A 24,522-nucleotide genomic window follows, 5' to 3' on the forward strand; every position below is an offset into this window, starting at 1 on the left:
TACCCCTCCCTTACCACTGAGAAGTCAAACAATATGACATCAATTATACATGTCAAGTCATGCAGAACATTTCCATATTAGTCATATCACCGAAAAAGGCAAGAAAATGATACTTCAGAGTTCACCTCTCTGGAGGTGGGTAGCATTTTTTCACCATTAGTCCTTTGGAGTTGTCCTAGAGTATTGCATTGATCAGAGTAGCCAAGTTTGTTACAGTGGATCATTATCACACCGTTACTCTTACTGCACACTCTCACTTCTCTTTGCATGAGTTCATATATGTCTTCATATGCTTTTCTGAATCCTCCCCCCCCCCCCCATATAGCACAATCATACCCCATCACAATCATTGGCCACAGCTTGTTCAGCCATTCCACAGTTGGTGAGTATCCACTCAGTTGTTCTCCAAAATGGTGGTGCCAAATCACAACCTCACCAACAGAGCTGTTATATAGGTCCTTTTCCTTTTTCTTTCATCTTTTTGGGTTATAGACCTAGTATTGTAATTGCTGGATCAAAGGGTATGCCCTTTGGGCATAGTTCCAGAGTGTTCTACAAAATTGTTGGACCAGTTCACTATTCTACCAGCAGTTCATTAATGTACCTATTTTTCCTCATCCCCTCCAGCCTTTGTCATTTCTGATAGGTGTGAGATAGCATCTCAGAATTGTTTGAATTTGCTTTTCTTTAATCAATAGTGATTTAGAACATTTTTTAGGTAACTATAGATAGTTTTGATTTTTTTGTCTGAAAACTGCCTGTTCATATCTTTTGACTATTTATCAATTGAGGAATGGTTCTTATTTTTATATGACTCAGTTCCCTATTTAAGAAATGAAACCTTTATCAGATAAAGAGAAACTTGTAAAATTTTTTTATATTGCTTCATTGTCCATGGTACCTTTTAGCGAGATGTTTTCCTTTATTATCTCTTTTAATTAGGTTTCTTTTTGCTTTTGCGTTGTCTGAGATCAGGATTACTATCCCTGCCTTATTTACTTCAGCCAAAGTAAAATAGATTCTGCTTTAGCCCTTTATTTTAATTCTGTGTGTATCAAATGTATTTCTTGTAAATAACATATTGTTGAATTCTGATCCCTACCACCCCCTTCCCTAAACTCCCTCATCCAGTCTCTCTCCCACAAAACCTCTTCCTTGCAGGCCTGTTTTATGTGAGAAAATTTTTCCCATTCTGTCTCTCCCTTTACATTTTTTCTGGTGCATCTCTGTCTCTCTGTGTGTGTGTGTGTGTGTGTGTGTGTGTGTGTGTGTGTGTGTGTGTGTGTGTGTGTCTGTCTCTCTCTCTCTCTCTCTCTCTCTCTCTCTCTCTCTCTCTCTCTCTCTCTCTTTCTCTCTCTGTCTCTCTCCTGTACTTTTTTTTAGAGGTCATCCCAATGTAATAGACTCACACTCATGCCTTCTCTCTACGTAGACTCCTTCTAATTGCCCTCACAATGAAGTTGTTAGGAGTTAGGAGATGTGCCATCTTCCCATATAGGAACAGATTACTATTTTATGTTTACCTCAATTCTTCAGTTTGAGTGTCAGTTCTATTCAGCTCGGGGCTTTTCATGAGGAATGCTTAGATGTCCTCAATATATCAATAAATATTGTAAATATTAACAGTTAAATTAGTATTTGTTAAATATTAAGTTTAAGTTAAATATTGTTAAATATTAAGTTTTGTTTTCTCTTTTCTGTTTATGTTTTTATGTGTTTCTCTTTAGTCTTGTATTTGAAAATCAAATTTTCTATTCATCTCTGGTCTTTTCATCAGGGATGTAATTGCATTAATTATTTTTTTCCCCTGAAGAATTATATAGTCAGTTTTGCAGGTTAGCTTATTCTTGGTTGTAATCTGAGCTCCTTTATCCTCCAGAATACTATATTCCAAGCCCTCTACTCCTTTAAAGTGGAAGCTGGTAAATCTTGTATGTTTCTGACTATGGCTTTATGATACTTGAATTGCTTCTTTCTGAATGCTTGCAGTATTTTTCCTGGACTTGGGAACTCTGGAATTTGGCTATAATATTCCTGGTGGTTTTCATTTTGGGATATCTTTCAGGAGGTGATCAGTGATCAATTTCTGTTTTATCCTCTGGATCTAAAATATCAAGGCAGTTTTCTTTTATAACTTTGAAATATGATGTCTAGAGTCTTTTTTTTGATCATGGCTTTCAGGTAGACCAATAATTCTTAAATTATCTCTCCTTTAGAATTTTTCCAGGTCAGTTGTTTTTCTGATGAGATATTTCACATTTTTTCCTATCTTATCTTTTTATTCTTTTCACTTTATTGTATCTTGATGTCTTATGGATTCATTAGCTTCCATTTGCCCAATTCTAAGGAATTATCTTTTTCAGTGAGCTTTTGTATTTCTTTCCATTTGGTCAATTGTGTGTCTTAGGGAGTTCCTTGCTTCAGTAAATTTTTATACCTCTTTTACCATTATGCTAATTGTTTTTAAGGTGTTACTTTCTTCAGTATTTTTGTGCCTTTTTTGTCATGCTGTTAATTCTTGTTTCATAATTTCTTGCATCACTGATTTCTTTCCCCTATTTTGCCTCTACCACTTTTTTCTTTAACTCTTTTAGTAATTCTTGTTGGGCATGTGTCCAATTAGCATTTTTCTTTAAGGCTTTGCTTGTAACTGCTTTCACATTATTATCTTTCTTCTGAGTTTTGGTCTTCCCTTTTCCCATAGAAGCTTTTTATGGTTCAATTCTTTTTCATTGTTGTTGTTTGCCCATTTCACCAGCCTGTTTCTTGACTTTGAACTTTAAAATAAAGTTGGGCTTTGCCACCTGTAGGTGGGGAGGCACTGTTCCCAGCTTCTGCCTTTTTTATGCTGCTGTTTTCAGAACTAGTTTTGGGAGTCTTCAAGTTTTTAGTGCTTCCAAGGTGATGTCATCCTGGGAGAGGTATCATCACTGCTCTCTTGCTCTGTGCTCTGATCTTTACCCAGAAAGGGCCCCTGTTCCCCTGCAGCCACAAGTATCAGTGCATCACATGGCCCTGGACCTGTAGCTAGGTCCTCTGCTCTAGTGCACCTGTAAGTGAGTGTTCTCCTTGGCTTTTGGAACTGCAACTAGGGCTCCTGCTCCTTTGTGACTGACCAAGAGTACTCCTTTCTACTCTGGAACTGGGACGCAGAACTACATATGGGCAATAGAGCTGTACCTGCTGCCACTAAAGGTTGCCTGTAATCTCTTTCTGCCCCATTGTCCAACTCACTTACTGTGTGATCAGAGAGCTGTCAAAGCTGCTGCTGCATCTCTAAGGTCACCACTCCCTGTTGTTGTTGCTGCTACAGCTGCGCTCTGACCTTGTAATTCAGTGTGACAGCCCTCTCCTGCTGCCCCACCTTGGGCTAGAACAATATCTCACTTTGACCTCCTGTTGGCTTTGTTGCTCCAAAACTGTATTTGAGGAGATATTTTAAAGTTTTTTGGAGGGGAATGTTGGGAGAGCACACCTGGATTGTTGCCTGTACTCTGCCATCTTGGTCCCCAGGGTTCTTTGGAAACTTTTAGAGTATGAGCACAGGTTTAGAAGTGGAGAATCTGTATCTTAATTCATATCCATTTTGTGCCAAAAGGTGACCAGATAATAGAAGCAATGTATACTTTTGAAAGGGAACAGATTTAGTGAAGACTTCTCAGGAATGTGGAGTAAAAGAGACCTTAGGCCCAGGCTTCCAATCCTCCAGTCAGGTGATTTCCATATAAGGTTATGTAGTGCATTAGGATCAATGATTGGATAGAACTCACTAAACTCCTCAATACCTAATTTGCATGTGCGCAAGCAGTCTGCTGTCCTCACACAGGTCCGTCTGATTTGCATAAGTTTTCAATGCCCAATTTGCATGAGTCTTCAATGCTTCATTTGCATATATTTTCAATGCCTAATTTGCATATAATGACGCGTATTCTCATGGGCTTTGTAACGGTTGGGAAGCGGGAAATTTGAACTGGAGTCCAAAAAGGGGATTGATTAGATTTCACACCTAGAATGTAAGACCTTGCTTCTCAGCCAATGAGAATAATGGTCGGTGGTGGGAGGGGGATTCTTCCCCGTCAGGGTCTATATAAACTACCATTCTGCCTCTGTAAGGCGGCTTCCCTGCTCCGGACTACCTGGTGAAGGGATTGCCCTGCTTCTCACCAGAATCCAACAAAGGAGCTTTCTGTTAACACTTCGAGGCGCCTCTGAGTAGTCAATTTGAGTAGGGGTCTTGCATTCCCATACACTTTTGAGAGTTTTGAAAGGGATTTTTAAGTGTTGCATCATTGACTAATATGTCTTGAATTAAATAATTTGATGGCCAAGGTCAAGCATATGTTATTCTTGGCAGGAATTGCTTCTTCTCGTCAGTCAGACTGGAAACCTATGAGAGTGATCTTTGTGCCTCTGATACATACAGGGTGTGTGACCCTGGAAGAGTCACTTAACTTCTCAGTAGTGTAGACAAGTCTCAAAGACTAAAAGTATTACAGTCAGAGAAGATGCCAGCAGGCATTGCTAAGGGGAGTTGCCTTCACCCAGGAGCTGTCAATTCCAATGGAATTACCTGTCTGGGATCTGTCTCCAGCTCTGCATCACAAAAATGCTATTATCATTCTGAATCACCTTCTGTTTTCTTAGCAGAAGTGATTATCTCTTCTCTGGTAGATCCACTTAGGCCATTGGTGGAGAGCCATTTTGTTGACATAGAGACTTTGCAAACCATCCACTTGACTGAATGGGAGGCTCTTTGTGCTGCTTAGCCCTATTGCAACTCAAGAAAGTGCATACAACCTTGTTTCTTGGCTTTTTAGTGATGATGGTTTTATTTATATAGAGCAGGAAGAGAGGTGTCAAAGGAAAAAGTCCCTTTCTTCCCAGATAAACCCAAACACTGAGACAGCTAGGGCCATAATTCAGGAAGAGTAGAATTGGTAGTGTCTGAGCAGTGATCTCTAGAAGGAACATTATAGCAAAATCCACATATTGGAAATTTAGAGTAGGTGTTGCAAAGCCATGGCATTAACCAACCAGCCTGAAAGGAGAAGTGTGTCCAGATCCATTCATGAGCAGTTGGAAAGGAGGCAATGTAGTTTCTGGAAAGACTGGAAACCTGGAATTCTAATGCTGGTGTTGGCATGGTCACCAACGGGGTGAGTGTCCTTGGGAAACTTACTTTTGTGGGCCTCAGTCACCTCATCTCTAAAACATCCAGGTTTCCTTTAGTACTTTCTGTTAATGTATAAATCAAAATGTCTCTAAATGTAATTTTTTTCCTCTGTAAAATAAGAGGGTTGAAGTAGATGATCTAATATCTTTTTCATTCCTAAAATCATAAGTTTTTCAAATCCTACAATTCTGTCTTGCTCCTCCTTCACTAATGAGAACGCCAGCCTTACAGTGATTTCTTGTAGTACAGCAGGAACATTGCTGACATTAGAAGTGGTTTATGTGGGTATCTAAAGTGTGAAAACAATGTCCTAGAAGGTCCATGATTTATTCTACTTGACCGCTCATGCTATTACCAGAATCGAAGGTGTGAAATAAACAGCTGAGACAGAGCTCCTTAAAAATGAGAATTTGTGATCCATCTTTTAATAATCAGACTAGGCATAAACAATATGAGTTGTAGAAAAGCTAGTAGATTCATAGTCATTAGGCCCAGCTGGGTCCAACCCCACTTTGGCCACTCGCTAGCAGTTTATGCATGAACTCCCTGGGCTTCCTCAGTTTCCCATTTAAAGAATGACAGCATAGGACAAAAGGATCTTGAAGGTCCCACCTTGTTCTCTGTTGTAGGATTCTGTGAATCTTAGAAACACAGCAAGGTTTCTCCAGCATGCCTTTTAAAGTACCCCTCTGTTTTCCTCAACATTTTCTGGACAATAAATTGCCATGCTGATTAGCCTGTTTGGTTTGAAAAATAGTCACTGATTAAATTTTTGGAAACTCAGTGTTGAGGTTGGCGGAAAGGAATGAATGTCATGTTTTAGAAAGAAAGGAGAATACTGACAAGAATATTTTTAAAGTGAGGTCATTGTTATTTTTGGCAGAATTGTTATAATTAGTCATGTTTGAACAATGAGGTAACTTGAAATATCAACATGCATTGTTTTATTTGAAAGAAGACACGGAACTTTTAGGGGTAAATTTTTAATACGCTTCCTGATTGGATTCATTTTTCCATTTTATTGGCAAAATGTAGGAGTTTGGTCTTATGCAACTTGTAGCTAGTTTCTCAGCCCCTCAATTCACTGCTTGCTAATTGGGGGCCTTTGTGGGCCCTCGTAATGTCCCTTGGGTTTGATTTCTACAAATCACTGCTTCATTGTATTAGGTATACCTTGCTTTTACAAACAGATGACCATTTTACAAAATGAGTCACCTTAGGATTCCTTTAATCAGCAAGTACCCCTAGTACCTTTAACAGGAAGATTAAATTTGGAAAAGCAAATTTATGGAGGACTTATCAAGAATATGAAGCTATTGTGTAAAGTGAGGTGCTTACTAGAATTCATCAGGGTGGACACAGCCTCCACTGAGATTGCCCTTTCTTGTAGTTTTCGTGAATTATTGTGCCTTCCTCCCATATCCCTGGTGGCAAACCTGACCTGAGTATCTTCTTCTACCCCAGCTAGGCTGGACCTGTGGCCATTTTCCACCTTTGGGGGGGTTGCCCTTTAAAGCTTCACTTGATGTATCTTTGGAGTACTTTGGGTCACTTCCAGGCCATGATAAGGTGTAGAGGAAGAGTGAGATGAACTTTTATTAAATACTTCACTGCTATGAAAAGCATTGAAGCTTCCTGAAAGGGATTGAATTATTATGAGTCATTAACAAAGAGAAGCAACATGGATGTTAAGAGAGGAAAATGTATTGGCCTTAGATTCAAGAGAGTCCTAAGTTTAAATATGGCCTCTGACATTTATAGCCTGTGTGATTCAAGTTCCTCATCTGTAAAATGGGGATAATAATATCTGGTATGCAGCCCAGAGGGTTTATGTGAAGATCAAAAAGTGAAGTGCTTTATAAACGTGAAAGTGTCCCTATAAATGTCCAGAATCTTATCTTTAAGCAAAAATAGTATCATAGATTAAAAATATTTTCTTTCCTAAAAACGTGCCTCATGTTTTTTGCCTCATTCTTTTCTGAAAATATTTTTTACATGAGTCATTTTCCTTTGAACCCCCACTGTCACCCCCTGAATCTTCCCTTGAACAAAGAAACACATTTAGGTAAAACTTATTCTTGTTCTGTTTCCATAGGCCCACCTCCCCTCTGCTAGGAAGAGGAGGGAATGCACCTGACATAGTCTTGAAAGGATACACTTGCTGAAGTCTTGTGATTATAATCAAAAGACTTTTTAGATAGAAAGGACCACTGGAGGAAGGAGAAAACCACTGTCTAGAGACCATTGAAAGATGTGTAGGAAAAGTAGCTGCTGGAGACCCCAAAGGTCAAAGGAGTTAACAGTCCAGAAAAGGATTCCAAGATAAAACCTGAGGCCTCTGATATCTTGGCAAGCAACAAGAGGAAATGAGTGTCAGACAGCTTGGGAGAATGAGAGAGACCCTTGATAGGAGTGTAGCTCTACTAGTATTCCTTACATGAAAGAAACAGGACAGGTAAAAGGGGGAGCAGCAGCCCTGTGGATTATGCAGGTCTTTTCAGGAATTCTAGGAACCAGAAAGACAGGGTATGATGGGGGTCATTGGACTGGATATCAACTGATGGGGGACAGCATGTGGAAGCAATTTTGTCATCAGGGGTTATTAGAGATCACCTGGTTAAAAAGAAAAAAAAACATGACGAGTTCAGGAAACAGATGACAAGGTTGGTTCACTGGCATGATGTAGTAATGATGGGCAACCTCAGTTATCCAGATATTTGCTGGAGGGCTGTGTTCAAAGCAGAGGAACCAGAACATGATTTATCTAAATGATAACTAAAAATGGCCCATCGGCAGTTGGTACACACCATAAGAAAGGAAATAAGAGGCCATTTGGGTGTGCGTGATTGGATATTGGAAGAGATGGGAGGTGTGATTAACAAACAGCTATCTGATATTTGAGAAATCATGGGAGTAAAGCAGGAGAAGTACTGAAGGCCTGGGGAGGCACAAACATTGTCTCAGTTTTCAAAAAATGGAAGAGAATAGAAAATATAAACTAGAGATCAGTGAGCTTAACTTAAATTCCTGGGAAAGTATATTATTAAAGACCTTCTTAATAAACCTCTATAAAAAGGAAGTGCAATCCTAAAAATAACCACCACAATATGATCAAAACAAGGGAGGCTAATCCCTTCCCTTCCCTCCCCTGTCCTCTCCTTCCCTTCCCTCCTCTGCCCTCTCCTTCCCTTCCCTTCCCTCCCTTCTTCTCCCCTCTTCTTCCCTCTCCCCTTTCATTTCCTTCCCTTTCTCCTTCCCATCTTCCCTCACTCGCTTCATGCTTTTCCTTTCTTTTTTTCCTTCTAGGGTTACCAAACCAGTAGATGAGGGGTAGATAGTGTAGATTTTTAACAAAGCGTTTGAAGTGTTTCATATTGTTCTCATGGAAAAGATGGAGACATGTGGGCTGATTGTTTATGTAGTTAGATAGATTTGGAATTGGTTGAATGGATAGACCCAGAGAGTAATCATTACTACTGCAGTGGCAGCTTAGAAAGATATCTATAGTGGGATTTACTCCAAGGACCTGTGCTTGGCCTTGTGCTATTATATAAAGGCATAGATAACATTCTTATTAAATTTGAAGGGCACAAAGCTAGGAGTAATAGTTAATGGAATGAATGACAGAATTTGGATCCTAATAGACTTAATAAGATGAAAGTTAACAGGGGAAATTGTAAAGTCTAACACTTGGATTAAGAAATTGACTGTAAATGTAAGATGGAGGAGATGTACATGGTTCAATAGCACTGGGTCTATGAGTCATCATGGTGACATGTGTTCCTGGGCTCTCTCTATCAAGAGAAGGAAAGAGGGCCTCTGTTCTTTCCTCCTTCAGTCTCTCACATCTGGAGTATTGTGTTCAATTCTAAGCCAATCATATGAAGTGTGTTGATAAGATGCTGAGTGTCCAAAGAAGGCCGACTAGGAGGGGGAAGGGCCTTGCATTCACACCATGAGGATTGGTTAAAGGGACAGTGAATGTTTAGCTTTGAGAAAAGTAGACTCAGGAGAGAAGTGATAGTTGTCTTCAAGTACCTGAGGGACTGTCATATGGAAGAAGGAATAAGCCAGTTCTGTTTAGCCCCAGTGGGCCACACTAGGAACAACTGGTAAAAAGCCACAAGGCATATTTAGGCTTAATTTAGGAAAGTGTCCTAATATTTGAAGCGGATTGGGCTGCCTGGGGATGTGGGAAAGGTTAGATTGCTGCTGAGTGGGAGAGTTTTTTCCAGAACAACTTGAACCAGGTGGCTGTTGTAGGTCAGAGCAATACACCATCGCTCCTAGGTCTCAAATTCTGTCGTTCTATGATTCTGTGTGTTTCCTCCTTGGCTCTAGACTGGTCATTATAATTAGTGATAGTTCTTCTGCCTCTTAGTGCTTTTGTTTAAATTATTTTAGTCACCGAATAGAATGTTCCTCTGGTTCTGTTTATATCCAACTACATCAGTTCCGGGAAGTCTTGCTGTGCTTCTCTGAATTCCTTATCTTTACTATAATCATTCATAGGCTACAGTTTATTCCATTTGCCAGCTGATGGGTACTCAGTTTCCAGTTTTTTTATCTGCCATAAATGTGTTACTGTGAATAATTTTGCTTTATGTGGGATCTTTTCTCTTGTCTGACCTCCTTGGGGGATTAGATAATATCTGTAAAGCACTTAGCACAATGCCTGGCACATAGTAGGCACTTAATAGTTGCTTCTTTCCTCCCCTTTCCTATATACTTAGTAGTAAGATCACTAAGTCAAAGAATATGACCATTTTAATGGCTTTTCTTGCAAAATTCCAAATTATTTCCTAGAAAGACACAGCTCTACCAATGTTATATGAATGTCTGCCTCCTCTTTTGGGGAGTTTTCTCTAAGTGCCTTTTCATGTGCTACTTTCAGGTTAAGAAATAGAAATAAAGACTGAATATCTACATTAGAAATCACATAGCAAGGGTTGTTCTGGCATAACTTGAAATTTCTAAAAGATTTCAGAAGTTTTATTGTCCTCTGATTTTTCATTGAAATAATTTGTTGGGTGCAGTCCCTGGCCCCACCCATTGAACCATCATTCTAACAATGAACAAAATAAAAGAAAGAACAAAAAAGCAGTTCAATAAAACTAACCTACCTATTTGGGAGTGGCTTTCTGTGCAATCCACAGCCCTGGTTCCCTACTTCTTCAAAGGGAAAACAGGTACATTCCCTGAGATTTCATGTCTCTTTCTTGGGGATAAGCTTGGTCACTGTGATTGCAGTGTTCAATTTCTTTCTCGTAATGGTTTTTTTTACTCATTTTCATTGATACAATTATTGTGTAAGTTGTTTTCCTGATTCTGCTTACTTTATAATGCATCAGGTTATCTAAGTCTTCTCAAATTTCTCTGAATTCTTCATAGTCATCATTTCTTACAATACCCTCACATCCTTTGTTTCACCATTTCCTAATTAACGGACATTTAATTTGTTTTTAATTCTTTATTTTGGCAAAAGATTTACTTTAGCTCCTTCCTCTTTGATGACCGCCCTTGCCTCATTGTGGCATGGTGGGACTATAAGTTCTTAAAGGCTGTGCCAGGGGAGCAGAGATTCTACCACATATCTTTCTGGTTTTTAAGTGTGGGCTATATGGCCAGTCAGAACCAGACCTCTTCCTCACCAGAAAGGCTGCTGTGGGGGATATGACAATTGTGAAAAAACATTTACTAAATTTGTGAGCCTCATCAGTGGCAGGAGAACCCATCTCAATGAGGTTACCAGTCCTTGCTTTGTGGACAGTTTTATTTGCATTTACTTTTTACTGACTCCTGTTTATGCCATCTTCCCACACGTACCTAATATAGAAATATGCACAGCGGCCACAAATATTATGTTTGTTCCTCCACACTAGCATTATTATAACACTCTGTAGCATCACCATGCCAGTTGTGGACATCATTGGAGAAAATTAATTCTGCTGTGATTACTTATATACCTTTGATTATTCTTAAGCCAAAGGTGATCCCAAATGTCACTATCCTTAAAAAAAAAAAAAATCAAAGCGTTCATGAAAGATTATTAATAAATATGTTTCTAGAAAATGGTGAAGAAATTGCATCCACTGATGCATTTTGATACCTACTCTACAATATATGGTCTTAGTTGGTGGTAGCAGCTAAGTTCAGTGAGTTGCCCGGGGTCACACATCCAGAATGTGACATGAACAGAACTTGGACCCAGGTCTTCATGGTGCTGATATTAGCTTCTTCTGCATTACAACTTGATTATTTTTTAAAATTGGTACAAATAAAAAGCAGGAAAATTAACTTACTTTTCTCATCAATTTTATATGAGTGTACTCAGTGCAATATGATAAAAATTGATTGCTGTAATTCCTGAAAGCTTTAACAAGGGTGCTATTTTAGCACATAGCAAAATGCAGAAGACAAAAATTAAGAAAACAACTATTGGATTTAAAAAGAAGTTACCCAACCATCTCATGTGATGGAGGAGAGCCCAAAACTTTGAACTAATTAAATGTTAGGAAAAGAAAAATATCAATTGTCTGAGTAAATGTTCCAAAGAAATATATCTATCTGTGTGGGATGTTTGCATATTTGTGTATTTTTGTAATTTTCCAAATAATTTGTAAACGTAACTTAAAAACACAGAAGGGAAATAAGCATACTACACTGTAACATACTATGTTGTTAATAAGTATTGACTGGAATGGGATCAGACACCCCCCCTACACCACTACCTCCCCCTGCCATCCATTGGGGCCTGTTCTGAAATACTTATTTAGAATTTGTTTCTTACTCTTAGGGGCATAAAGTACAATTTGCTAGCCCATGCTACTCTGACCCTGGAAAATACCCATGACAGCTTCAGGACCCATACTCTTACTATTACTGGAAAAGGTAAGTCTGTTTAGTTTCATAAAAAATATAGATAACTAAATGAAACATGTTAATGTTTCTCTCAAATGCATCTGTTGTTTCAGTCTGTCAGTGGTTTTGCGTACATGACCACTGTTGATATGGTGGTCGCAAACTGGCCTTCAGACTTCGTACATGACCACTGTTGATATGGTGGTTGCAAACTGGCCTTCAGACTTGAGTTTCTTTCCTCTTGGCTCTTTCTAGGGACAGAGTAATTGAAGAATGGGGTGGGAAGGGATGGGAGTGTTTGTCTGAGATATTCTCATCACAATGTGAGCCAAGAGGAAGATGTTAAGGGCCATTTCCCCTCTTATGAAATAGACAAACCCATTGCAGTAACTTGGGCAGTGTGAGGGGCAAATGGAGATTCTGCCAACAGACTTGAAACTGAAGCACTCACCCCCTCTGGTGGTAGGATGCAGATATACCTGTGTCAAATTCAGGGGGATAAGGCTAGGCCTAACCTTCCTTTCCTAGTACTTTTTGAGGATCCTGTGGGCAGTAGCAAAAGAAAGATGACAGGGGACAGCTGAATAGAAAGAAATATCCATCATCTCATATCTGCTCAGCTTTGGAGGAAAATGGAAGGGAGGGAAGAGGAGAAGCACGGGAATTAGAAGGCTTATAGAAGGTATGTTGGATAGCCCTGATCCTTCCCTTAGATGGTTTCTATTGAAGGTGAAAAAAAAATGATTTTGAAAGGTAATTTTATTTCTTTTTTAAATTTTTAATAGAACAGAGTTCATGAGTGAGGCAGAAAAATCAATACAACAGTAGTTTAATGAGTAAAGCTCACTTTTCAAGTGGAATGACCATACTCTGATTAATGCTTCATGTTCAGGTTCTGATGAGAAAGTATCTCTGGAACAGCATAATATTTTTTTTTGCATTGTCAGCTTTCCTAGGAAGCCATCCAAATTCAAAAATAGCTCCCATGGTCTCATCTAATTTAATGTTTAAATTCCTTGTCTGTTGGGATCTGGTATGGTAAATATTAGACACAATGCTGGGATACCATGAAGTACAAAATTAGTGGAGTTGACCCCACCCGTTGTCCCCAAACTTGAGAATAAATAGGAATAGTCACCATTTTGTTTTTCTGACTTGATAATCCAGCAGTGGTATCAAGGAAAAAAATTGACAAAAACACTGCTCCTCCTTTTTGAGAATTAGTCTCAGCCATCCACTTTCCTAGAAACAGGTTTTTCTAGGCTGCCAGGTTTGTTTTTATGAGAGGATCTTTTTATTTTAGATCACTAGAGGACTTAGATCCGTTCTTATTACTTTGTTCCATTCAACACCATTTATTTAGGCCCTGCTATGGACCCCTGTACTAACTATTGGGGATATTATGACAAAAATGGAAAACTCTCTCTGCCTTCCAAGTAGCTTATATTCTATTGGATCAACTAGATCAGTTACAGCATTGTTCAGTGTAAGATTTTGGTGTATTTCACGATTAAAAATTTAATCAAAGCAGTTAATTCAGCAAAAAAACTAAAATAATCATAAAAATAATAATAATCTGTTTTGTGTTTATGTTTTAAATACTCCATGATATTCTTGAAGACTTTAATAACTTTGCAGTAATGTGCCAACAGAGTATTTTAAGGTACATAAAGGATAAATACTCCTTCTGAAGTTCTTCTAAGGGAGTTGATTTTAGACATTAATGTGGCAGCCAGTATTTATAGGAAACTGGAAAAGGATACAAACAAGACCTGTTCTTTCATTGGTTGATATGGGGAAATTCCAGGGGAAAAAACTCCCTCAATTATTGCAGGTTGACACATTGTCTGCAACCCTCCAGTGCAGCCTGAAGCAGATTAAAATGTATGGGGGGATATTTAACAAAATAACAAAAAATACAATAAACATAGTTTATATTACATTTTAGAACTGAAGTCAATTTGCATCTTGCAGGGATCCTGAGGTACAGATTTGTGACCCCCTGTCTCTATTGAGGTTTGATATCATTGGTCAAGGACACTGAGAAGTTAGGTTGGATTGTACCCTAGATCCTTCTAACTTCAAGGCCATGCTGGCTCAGAAAGTTATATAGAATCTAAATGCAGGCATTCTCTAAGTTACAAATATGGGGGAGAGGGGGCAAGTCCTAACTATTCCTGGGAATGGTTGCCCCAGTTGGGTGACCTTCACTCCTCCCTCTTAGGCTCTTCAGGAATACTTCTTTGTCCATTCATTCTTCTTTATTTTCCCTCTTCTGTGAGTACAGCCATTGTATGCCCTGTTCTCTTGGGTTTGCTTTTGTCAATTTACATTATTTCCCCGAAGTCTTTTTAGCTTTATTCCTCATTTATATAGTGTTGCATTCCATTCCATTTATTAGAATGTAAGGTCCTTGAGGTCAGGCATTGCTCTTGCTTTTTCACGCCCATACATATATGAGATCCCCCTTATAACATATCCCACAAGTGACTGTCCAGCCTCTGCTCGAAGCCCTCCTTTCCATTTCAGATAGCGCTAATTGTTAGGAAATTTTTTCTGACATGGAGTCTGTGTTGTCTTCTTTGCCTCCTACATCACTTGTTCTTGACTTGACTTTTGGGGTCATCCAGAGCAAATCTCTGCATGTCCCCTTGGAGTCTTCTCAAGGCTAAATAGACCCATTTCCTTCAAGTAGTTCTTGTATGTCATGGACTCAAGGCCCTTTGCCAGCCTGCCTCTGGAAACTCTCTATCTTATCTGTGCTCTCCTTAAATAAGGTGCCAAGAAGTGAATATTGTCTTCCATGTGTGGTTTGATGAGGATCTACCACTACGTCCTTTGTCCTGGAATCTTTTCCTGTCATTGCAGTCCAGCATTACCTCAGACCTTTTGGCTGTTCTATATCACTCTGAAGATTTTATCAAGCTTGTTGTCCGGTCAGAACCGCTGCCCAACTATACCACTCCCATTTTATGCTTACACTCGTGTAAAACTTTATGCAATTCCTATTGAACATCCTTTTATTAATTTCAGTCCAGTGTCAAACCTGTCAAGAACTTTTTAGATTCAGATCCTGTCAGCCAGTGTATTGCCCACTCTTCCCATTTTTTTGTTTTCTGCAAATTGGATAAGCATATCATTCAGCTCTCCATTTATCCTAGTCTTTACCAGAAATGTTCAACCACACACAATCAGGCACAGGGGCCTCGGGCCCTCCGATGGAGACCTCCTGCCACGTTGACTGGGAATCAGTAATGACAAATGAGTCCATGGTTTTGAGTTCATCTAATGATGTTATCATGTACTCTCCATCTCCCCATCTGCCTCAGAATAGCAGTTTTATCAAAAGCTTTGTTAAAATCCAGGTAAATTGCATCCACAGCATTTGCCTCATCTCCTAGTTGTGTAGTCATATCCAAAAGAAGAGGAAATGAGGTTAGTATGGCGTGATCCGTTCTGGATGAAGCTGTGTTTCCTTTTCTTTGTAATTATGGCTCCCCTTTCTAGATAATGATCAACTATCTCTTTAATGATGCTTTGGGGAATTTTTCCAGGAGTCAGAGTCAAGGTTATGGGCTCCAGTTTGCTAACTGGAAACTAGGCCAACCATGTGGCACCTTTCCTGCTCTCTGTGATCTTTCCTTCCTCAGTGACAGTCTTGGCCATCACATTGGCCAGTTGTCTCAGGACCTGAGCATGGGATTCTTCTGGGACGAGTGAATTGACTTCATCAAGGGCAGCTGGATACTCTTTCATTCTCTTCTTATCTTGGGCATCAAGTCCCTTTTAGCCATTTTCATTCTGCCATTTCCAGTGCAATCATGATTCTCCTTGGCAGAGAAATCAGAAGGAAACTCCCAGTTGAGCAGGTCTGCCCTTCCTGTTGTCAGTCTTAATCATCCATTCCACTGCAAGCAAAGTTTCTATCCCCAACACTGAGCACAGTGCCTGGCACATATTAAGTGATTAATGAATACTTATTGATTCTGTAGTTAAGATAGCACAGTTTTAAAAATATTCCCCTCCTGCTGACCTTGGATAGATTCCCATTCTTAACAATGGCAGTACTTCTGTGAAAATCTTGATACACTGATAGTTCTTTGTTTTGGATAACTCTTTCAGGGTACGTTCCCCAAAATGCCATTATTAGATCAAAGGATATGATTCCTTTTATAACCCTGACTTTGTACTGCCAGGTTATTCCAAGACAATATAATCTTCTTAAGGTTGTTTTTTTCAGTCACCATTACCTAGCCAAATGTCCTACAAAATTTTTTTTCTTGAGAGTCTAGATGTGGGTCTTTGGCTAAAACCTATGATTTCACTCACATAAAGAACACCCAGTATTTAAATTCCCTCCACCAATCCAGACTAACTTCTAAATTAGGCTCTTAGAGAGTGTCTGGGTCACTGACAAGTTTGATAACTTGCCCATGGTCACAGAGCCTTCATGGATGGGGCAAGGACTTCAGCCTGGGACTTCTTAGCCACCATTATATTGCCTCTCAAAGTTCACATTAGCACATGCTTAGCAAATACCTGTTGTCTTAACTTGTTCTCCAAAAAAGTTCAACACATTCGAACTATTTGAGTCAGCAGTGAAAAAATAAGTTTCTTTGTTTCTCCACAATGCCCCTGGCATGAACTCTCATTGTTTTTCATCACTTTTCCCATTTTGATAGGTATGAGATTCCCGTTCATTCTGAAAACCTGGCAGCAGCTTCCACAGACTGCTGAGAAGCCAGGTCTCTCAGAAGCCCAAGAGAAGTGGTAGTGTATTACCCTGCTGTGTCATGTTGGAAAAGGGCTTTGATCAAAAGGCACCGTGGTTTTTCCATTGACTCTGTTCTGTTTAGTTAAGCTAAGTCATTATTCTTTTTCCTTTAAGCCCCGCAAGCCAACCAAACCCAACCAAACAGAAGACTGAATTCTGGTTACTGAGCATTCATATTTATAGTATTATTAATATTCTAACACCAAGCAATTTTTCTTTTAAAGTTAATATGTGAAAGTTTTACTATAGCCTTAGGTATGATATTATTATTTGGGAGTCATTTTTTAAAAAGGGAAACCTAACTAATTTTCATAATATAAACCCGTTAGAAAAATAGTATTTAGGGGTCAAGAAAGCTATCTGGCCCTACAGGACAAAAGAGAAGACGGAGACAAGGGCAGAGAGGGAGGATAGAAGAGAGAGCAGATTGGTCACAGGGGCAATTAGAATGCTTGGGTTTGGGGGGGGAGGGGATAAAAAGGGAGAAAATTTGTAACCCAAAATGTTGTGAAAATAAATGTTAAAAGTTAAATTAAAAAAAAAAAAAAGAAAAATAGTATTTAACATAGAGAAGTCGGCTTCTCCCTAGCAACTTCTTGGGACATGTCCAGTAAATGAAGTGTGATGTACCAATAGACCAACCCCTTTTTATTGACTTATTAAGCAGCAAAAAAAAAAGAAAGGTAACCTAGTCAAAGTCCTTTGTTTATTTTAGCATGAGGAATACAGGATACATGCTGTTAATACTGCTTCTTTCTTGTGGCCCTGCTGACCAAGCCCACAAATTTCATCCTGATCTCCTGGATTTATTCTAGCATTTGTTTGGATCTGATCATGCCGTTGGTATTCTATGTGGAATGAACCCCAGACAGCACTGGAATAATAAACAGTCAAACAGCTTATAATGCTAAAAAATGAATTTGAAAACCTATTGTTATACAAAGATAAAATATCACAAAATTAAAATGGATTTTGTAACTGGCTTAAATGAGTTTCTATCACTACACAATGGTTGTGATTTTTCTCCTGATTTTTTTTTTCTTTTAAACAGAAGAGTCATCATTTTGGCTTCCCTTGTATGGCAACATGTGCTGTCGATTAGTTGCTCAGCCAGCTTGCATGGCTGAAGATGCATTCAAAGGATTTCTTAATCAGCAGGTTCGAATGTTTTTACATATCCTTTAGCAGTAGTGAATGTCTGTTTGAAGTATTAGAAAATATTATACCCAATTAAGTCTGTGTATACTGATGTTGCTCTCTGGTCTTCTTCCAATAGGGAAAAGTCTGTTAGGGAATATCAGAGTTTATGGGGTTATTAAGGTGTTATGTCTAAATTTGGTCAATCATTAGACCAGTGCTGGTAAGCTTACGTACTCATTACGTGAACCAAAAAGATCTTTGTTGGAATTGGGTTTACTAGGGGAAAGTCCAACGTAGAGTGAAAGCTTAAGAGGTTTCTGTAGGACTCTGGCTCAGGATTGTAGTCTGGTCCAGAGCTTGGCTCTGGGAGGGCTTGGGAAGGTGCTCAGCTGCCTTGAATATCTGGGGGATGATCAATATGAAGATGGTACTCATCTCTACTTCTCTGGGTGCCATGACTACTATAAAGGATGTGGAGGTGCACATACATGTGTGCGTGCATGGGTGCATGGGTCATGGGTCCATGAACTTAAAAAAAAATTTGTAACAATTTCAATGTAATTGGTTTCCTGTGTCATCCTATGTATTTTATTTTATGCATTCAAAACCATTATTCTGAAAAGAGGTCGTAGATTGCCCAAAGGGTCTAGGACAAACAAATAGTCTAAAACGCCTGGTGTCTATGCTTGTCTGTGGGAAGAGGAAGGGAGGGTTTGGGCAGAGGGAGAACATTTGTTGTATAAGGGACTGTTCCCCCGTTTTCCCTCATCCAAGCTGTAACTGTGCTGAATGTTCAGTGACAACAGAAAGCCCCTACTTGTGAATCCCTGATTTGGGGAGGGGGAAATGCTTGACACCTTGAGTTATTGGCAGAGATGAGATTTTGGCACTGTTAAGGCCTCTGGGCTTCCAAATCTGCCTCTCTGCCACCTACTACTGATTTATTTATAACCATAAATAGTTATTTCCATCCAGTAAATAATTCATTATGGACTATAGTGAATCAATAGCTTTTTTTCCAAGAGAGATTCCATTATTAGAAGAAAAGAAAATTTGCATTCTTACTGAGTAGTTGACATTTGCAGTGTTCCCAGCAAAGTGTGGCAAAACAAGATTTTGAAAATCACCAACTTATTTTTCTAATTTTTCCAGGTTATTTGATAGATTGCCACTGCATTCGGAACACTAATTTTTAATAGACTTGCTTCATTTGGTGACAGATCTCCTAGAACAATGTATTGATTATGATTTTGTGTGGGGAGTAGCTCTGTGGTATTTTTTTCTTTCTTTTCTAGTCTAGATTCTTTGTGAATTTGAGACTTTAATTCCCTAAAGCTAACTTGCTTTTTGATCTCAGGAAATTGATTTATTTCATAGGGAATTAAAAGGAAAATCTCTTGTTGATTTCATAATGCAGAAACAGGGTGAAACTGGAAAATTTCAAAATTTTATTAGTAAAACTGAGTTGCTAATTTGTTGATTATTTCTTCCTCAGCTAACAGTCAAAGGCCTGATTATCTGGACAAGGTTCTACTGTGTGCTGAGAGGCGGCCAACTCTTCTGCTATTACAGCCCAGAAGAAATTGAAGCTAAAATAGAACCCACTATGGTAGTGTCTTTCAACAAGGTAAAATAAAATGCTCCTAGGCCAGTAAGGATTTAGAAAAAAAAAAGGCCTAAAAAAGACATGTCTTTTGGTCACTTCTGAGTTAACCAGTTCAGTTCTGCCCTCCGATGTAAAATTCTTGAGTTGGAGGCCTTCCTTACACATCTTATTCCCTAAAATGTCATATTTTAAAATGGTGAAACCTGTTCCCTTCTTATTTCTGTCTCAGAGCTTGTCCTCTTAGTGGAAAATCTTGCACACCCTTTATTGTCCATGTACCGTATCCTGAATGTGCCTTGTTTGTACACAGTTGTTAACATACTGTCCCCTCCATTAAACTGAGAGCTTTTTGAGAGCAAGGACTGTCTTTTGCCTTTCGTAGTACTCTCACTGCTGAGCACAAAGTAGATGCTTAATAAATGTTTGTACAAGAATACTTGAATTAAAAAAAGGAATGAAAGCAAAAAATAGCATGCATCAGCCTGTACTCAATATCAGTTCTTTTTCTGGAGGCCAGTAGTGTGCTTCATCGTGAGTGCTGTGGAATTGTCTTGGATATATATATATATGTATGTATGTATGTGTGTGTGTGTGTGTGTGTGTGTGTGTGTGTGTGTGTGTATAGCTAAGCCATTCAGAGTTCTTCATCATTCACTTCACTTTGCATCAGTTCCAAATTTTTCTGAAATCCACCTATTTGTCATTTCTTATAGCACAATAACAAGCTGTGGGATATGATTGTGCTGGAATATATCACAATCACATTCCACAGCTTGTCTAGTCATTCCTCACTTGATAGGTATCCATAAGTCTGATTAGATAATATATTTTATGTTCTTCTGATTTTCTTATGATATCTCCCTTTGTATCTAGGTCTTGTATCTGTTTAGACTTTAGCTTGGTAAACCTTGTAGGATGTTGATCTGTACCCAAGTTTCTGCCAGACTGCTTTCCAGTTTTCCCAACAATTCTTACCAAAATGGTGGATTCTTAGTCCCAAAACTTAAATCTTAACATTTGTTAAACATAAGGTTATTACAATCATTTAATGCTGTGTATTATATAACTGCTCTGTTCCACTGATCTATTTTTCTTTTCTTAGTGCTAGAAAATTTTGATAATTACTGCCTTATAATATGGTTTAAAATCTGGTACTGCTAAACCTCCTTTTTTTTCATTAATTCCTTTGATATTCTTAACCTTTTGTTCTTCCAAATGAATTATTATTTTTTCTAGCCCAATGAAATAATTTTTTGGCAATAAGTAGATTAGGTAAAATTGCCATTTGTATTATATTGGTTCTGACAATAATTAATAATAATAGTTAATATGAGCATTAATATTTCTCAAATTATTTAAATTTGACTTTATTTGTATAAAACATGTGTTATAATTATGCACGTATGGTTCCTGGGTTTGTCATGACAGGTATACTCCCAGGTATTGTTATGGTTATTTTAAATGGGATGTCTTTAACTATCTCTTTTTGAAAGGTTTTATTGGTAATATGCAGAAATGCTAATGATTTATGCAGGTTTATCTTATATCCTTCTACTTTTGCTAAACTTGTTGTTTTAGCTAGTTTTTTTTAGATTTTCCAAGTATATCTAGGGTTTTCTAAGTAGACCATCATATTTTCAAAGAGATAGTTTTGTTTCCTCATTGCCTATTTTGATTCCTTTGATTTCTTTTTCTTGTTTTATTGCCATAGCTAGCATTTCTAGTAGGATATTAAGTAATATTGGTGATACTGAGCTTCCTTGTTTCACTCCTGATCTTATTGGGAAAGCTACTTTTACAGATAATGCTTGCTGATGATTTTGAACAGATGCTTCTCATCATTTTAAGGAAACATCCATTTATCCCTATGCTTTCAAGTATTTTTGAAAAGGAATGAGTGTTGTATTTTGTCAAAAGCCTTTTCTGCATGGTTTTTGTTACTTCGGTTATTGATATAATCTAGAATGTTAATGGTTTTCCTTATGTTAAGCCATCCTTGCATTTCCGGTATAAATCCCACTTGGTCAAAATGTATAATTTTGTGATACATTGTTATAATCTCCTAACTAGCATTTTATTTAGAATTTTTGCATTCATATAATTAATGAAATTGGTTGTCTTAGCTCTTCCTGGTTTAAGTAATGGCACCATAATTTTTTGATAGGTCTCATTCTTTGCCTATTATTCCAAATAATTTATTTAATATCACAATTAGTTGATCTTTAAATGTTTGGTAGAATTCGCTTATTATTGTATTCATCATTTCTTTCAGCACAATAATATTCCATTAAATTCTTGTACCACCGCGTGTTAACGTGTTTTTTCATTGCTGGGCATCTGCCTTTTCCTATTTTTTGTTGCTACAAAAATGCTATCAATATTTTGTGTGTCTATATGGTCCTTTTTTCTTTTGGTCATGCATTGACTTCCTTGGGTAAGGTATAAGTTTCACAGTGGAATCTCTTTATTCGCTTTATCTCAAACTGCATCCCATCAAGTTTGACAATGCATTAGTGGACCCATATTTCCACCACCCCTCCATCATTAATTGTTCCCATTGTTTATCTGCTTTTCTGGGTATGAGGTAAAACTTAGTAGTTGTATTCATTTGCAATTCTCTTATTCTTACTGATCTGGGACATTCTTTCATCTGGCTGTGAATACTTGACAATTCTTTTGAGAATTGTTTGTCCATCCCTTATTAGCCATACTATCTACGAGCAAATAGCTTTTGGTCTCATGTTTCTTCATTCTCTTTATCTGATCTTGATATCCTGTGAGCTCCTTGAGGGCAGGGACTGTCTTTTCTGTGCCTCAGTAGACTTTAATAATGTTTATTGATTGATTGTGCATTTGATACAAGCCTCAACCTCTTCCCTTCTTAGCTTACTTGTATTAGTCTTATACTCACTTCTAACTAACTTACCCTGTTATAACGATGTCTGATTTTTAAAGGTTTTCCTTCTAAATTGTGAACGATTCTTTCTTTTATGAAAGTGTACAGAGAAATATTTGAAGGGAAAGAAAAGGAATTATTTACTCTGGAGGAAGAGAGAGAAATAATTAGGGCACATTTCAGAATGTGTTAGCCTTCAACATCATCAACATCATCTCCCCCCTCCCCCCACCCCATCTTCTCAATTTGTAACCTTGCTGTTACCCATGATTCCTTGCTCTCCCTTTATCATGTCTAAAGTGTTGTCATGTCCATCCTCATCTCTACTCATCAGCCCATCACCTATGGAGACCATCTTTATTTCTCATCTGGATGATTGCATGGGCCTCCTGTTTGATCTCTACCCCCAGTCTGCTTCCTCATTCCAGTCTGTCCCCCACTACAGTGGTCAAATGCTTCTTCAAGACGAGATCTGGACATATCAGTCCCCTGTCCAAGAAGTTTCAGGGGCTGCCTCTAGAATAAAATACAAACTGTTTTTAAGACATTTAAGAAACCGATTCCAGCCAATCTTTTTCCTGGTTGTGTTTTAGTAAAATCAACTTTATAGTTGATTTTTGGTTGTATCTTGGATAGGGCACATGATTTTAGAATGTTTGAATCTTTTTAGATCTTGCTTCTGGAGGAGAGTGAGCTCTGCCTTACTTAAATCCACTACACGTGCAGGTCAAGGCATTGCCCTGTGGAGAAACAACAGATCTTGCTTCTCTCGTCCAGGGTGTAGCTTTTCCTTCTCCACATCATGCATGTATTTCAAAGACATTCTATGTGGGCCTTTATCTGCAGCACTGATAAAATGTGGAAGAAGTAAAATTGTACACTCAAAACTTGTGTAGGCTCAGTTACAAAGGAACCATGTAAACGGTTGAAAGTATATTTAGAGCTCATGGCTAAGCCATGTCAATAGAATAAAAATGGATATACTTCCAGACTTGATTTACAGTTTTAATGCTATCAAAGGGATACTTTATAGAACCCGGTAAGAGAAAAACTATTTAAAGGAACAAAGATATAGATTATAAAAAGAAATAAGGGAAAAGGTAAGAATGAAAGGAACAACACTTCATTCCTCAAAGTGTGTTATATAGCAGCAGGCATCAAAACCCTTTGTTGTCCATTTAAACTACATGGGAATAAATCAATGATAGGGAGTAGAGAAGGGAAAATGGGAAATAATGGAACATAATAAGTCACCAGGTATATGATAAACTTAAACATTAATTACTTAGAAGAGAACTCACTAATTGATAAGAACAGCAATCCAACCAAAGTTAGACCAACTTCTTATGCCCTATTCTACAATGATACAAAATGGACATGAATATTAAAGACTGCTGTCTTTCCAAGTTATGATTAAGAGATATATTCTTAACCAGGCAAGAGATAGAGCCAAATATAAAAGATAAAATAGATAATTTTGATAAAATGCAATTGAAAAGCTTCTGCACAAATAAAACGAAACATCTAGGTAAAGAAGAAAATCAGTCAGATGGGGGAGAGAGTGTTTGTATTAAATTCTTAGATAAAGGTTTGTTATCCAAGACTTTTGGACAACTAACAGCCATTCCCCAGAAGATAAATGATCCAAGGATATGAATAAACAGTTCTTAAAAGAAGACTTCAACCACCTGAAAGAAGCTCCAGATCACTAATTATAAAAGAAATGGGAATCAAAACAACCCTGGAGTTTCCCTGGAGTTTCACCTCCCACCCAGCCAAGGTGGGAGTAGTCAGTGCTAGAGGGGATGTCGAAAGACAAGCATATGCTAATGCCTTGGTGGAGCAGCAAATTAGTTTACCACTTTGGAAAGCAATTTGAAATTATACAAATAAAGTGACTGAAATATGCATGGCCTTTAAAACAGAGATTCCAAGGTCCCATAGTATACCAACGTATTTATAGTATCACTTCTTGTAGCAACAAAGAACTTGGAACAGAGTAGATGCTCATTAGGGAAAGGGATCTATGAACTGCAGTGTGTGAATATAAAGGAATGACATATAATACATAT

General features: G+C 38.1%; 1 protein-coding gene across 1 annotated transcript in view; it reads left to right on the top strand.

The window, feature by feature from the left end:
- Positions 1-24,522, top strand: part of RTKN2 (rhotekin 2) — an 80,024-nt gene that overhangs the window by 45,364 nt on the left and 10,138 nt on the right. The window contains exons 7-9 of the mRNA XM_072628854.1: positions 11,970-12,064; positions 17,860-17,966; positions 19,444-19,575. Of these exons, the coding sequence (XP_072484955.1) occupies positions 11,970-12,064; positions 17,860-17,966; positions 19,444-19,575 (334 nt within the window). The remainder of the gene's footprint in view (positions 1-11,969; positions 12,065-17,859; positions 17,967-19,443; positions 19,576-24,522) is intronic.

The sequence above is a fragment of the Notamacropus eugenii genome, chromosome 1, assembly GCF_028372415.1.
Source record: "Notamacropus eugenii isolate mMacEug1 chromosome 1, mMacEug1.pri_v2, whole genome shotgun sequence".
In the NCBI taxonomy this organism is placed as follows: domain Eukaryota; kingdom Metazoa; phylum Chordata; class Mammalia; order Diprotodontia; family Macropodidae; genus Notamacropus; species Notamacropus eugenii.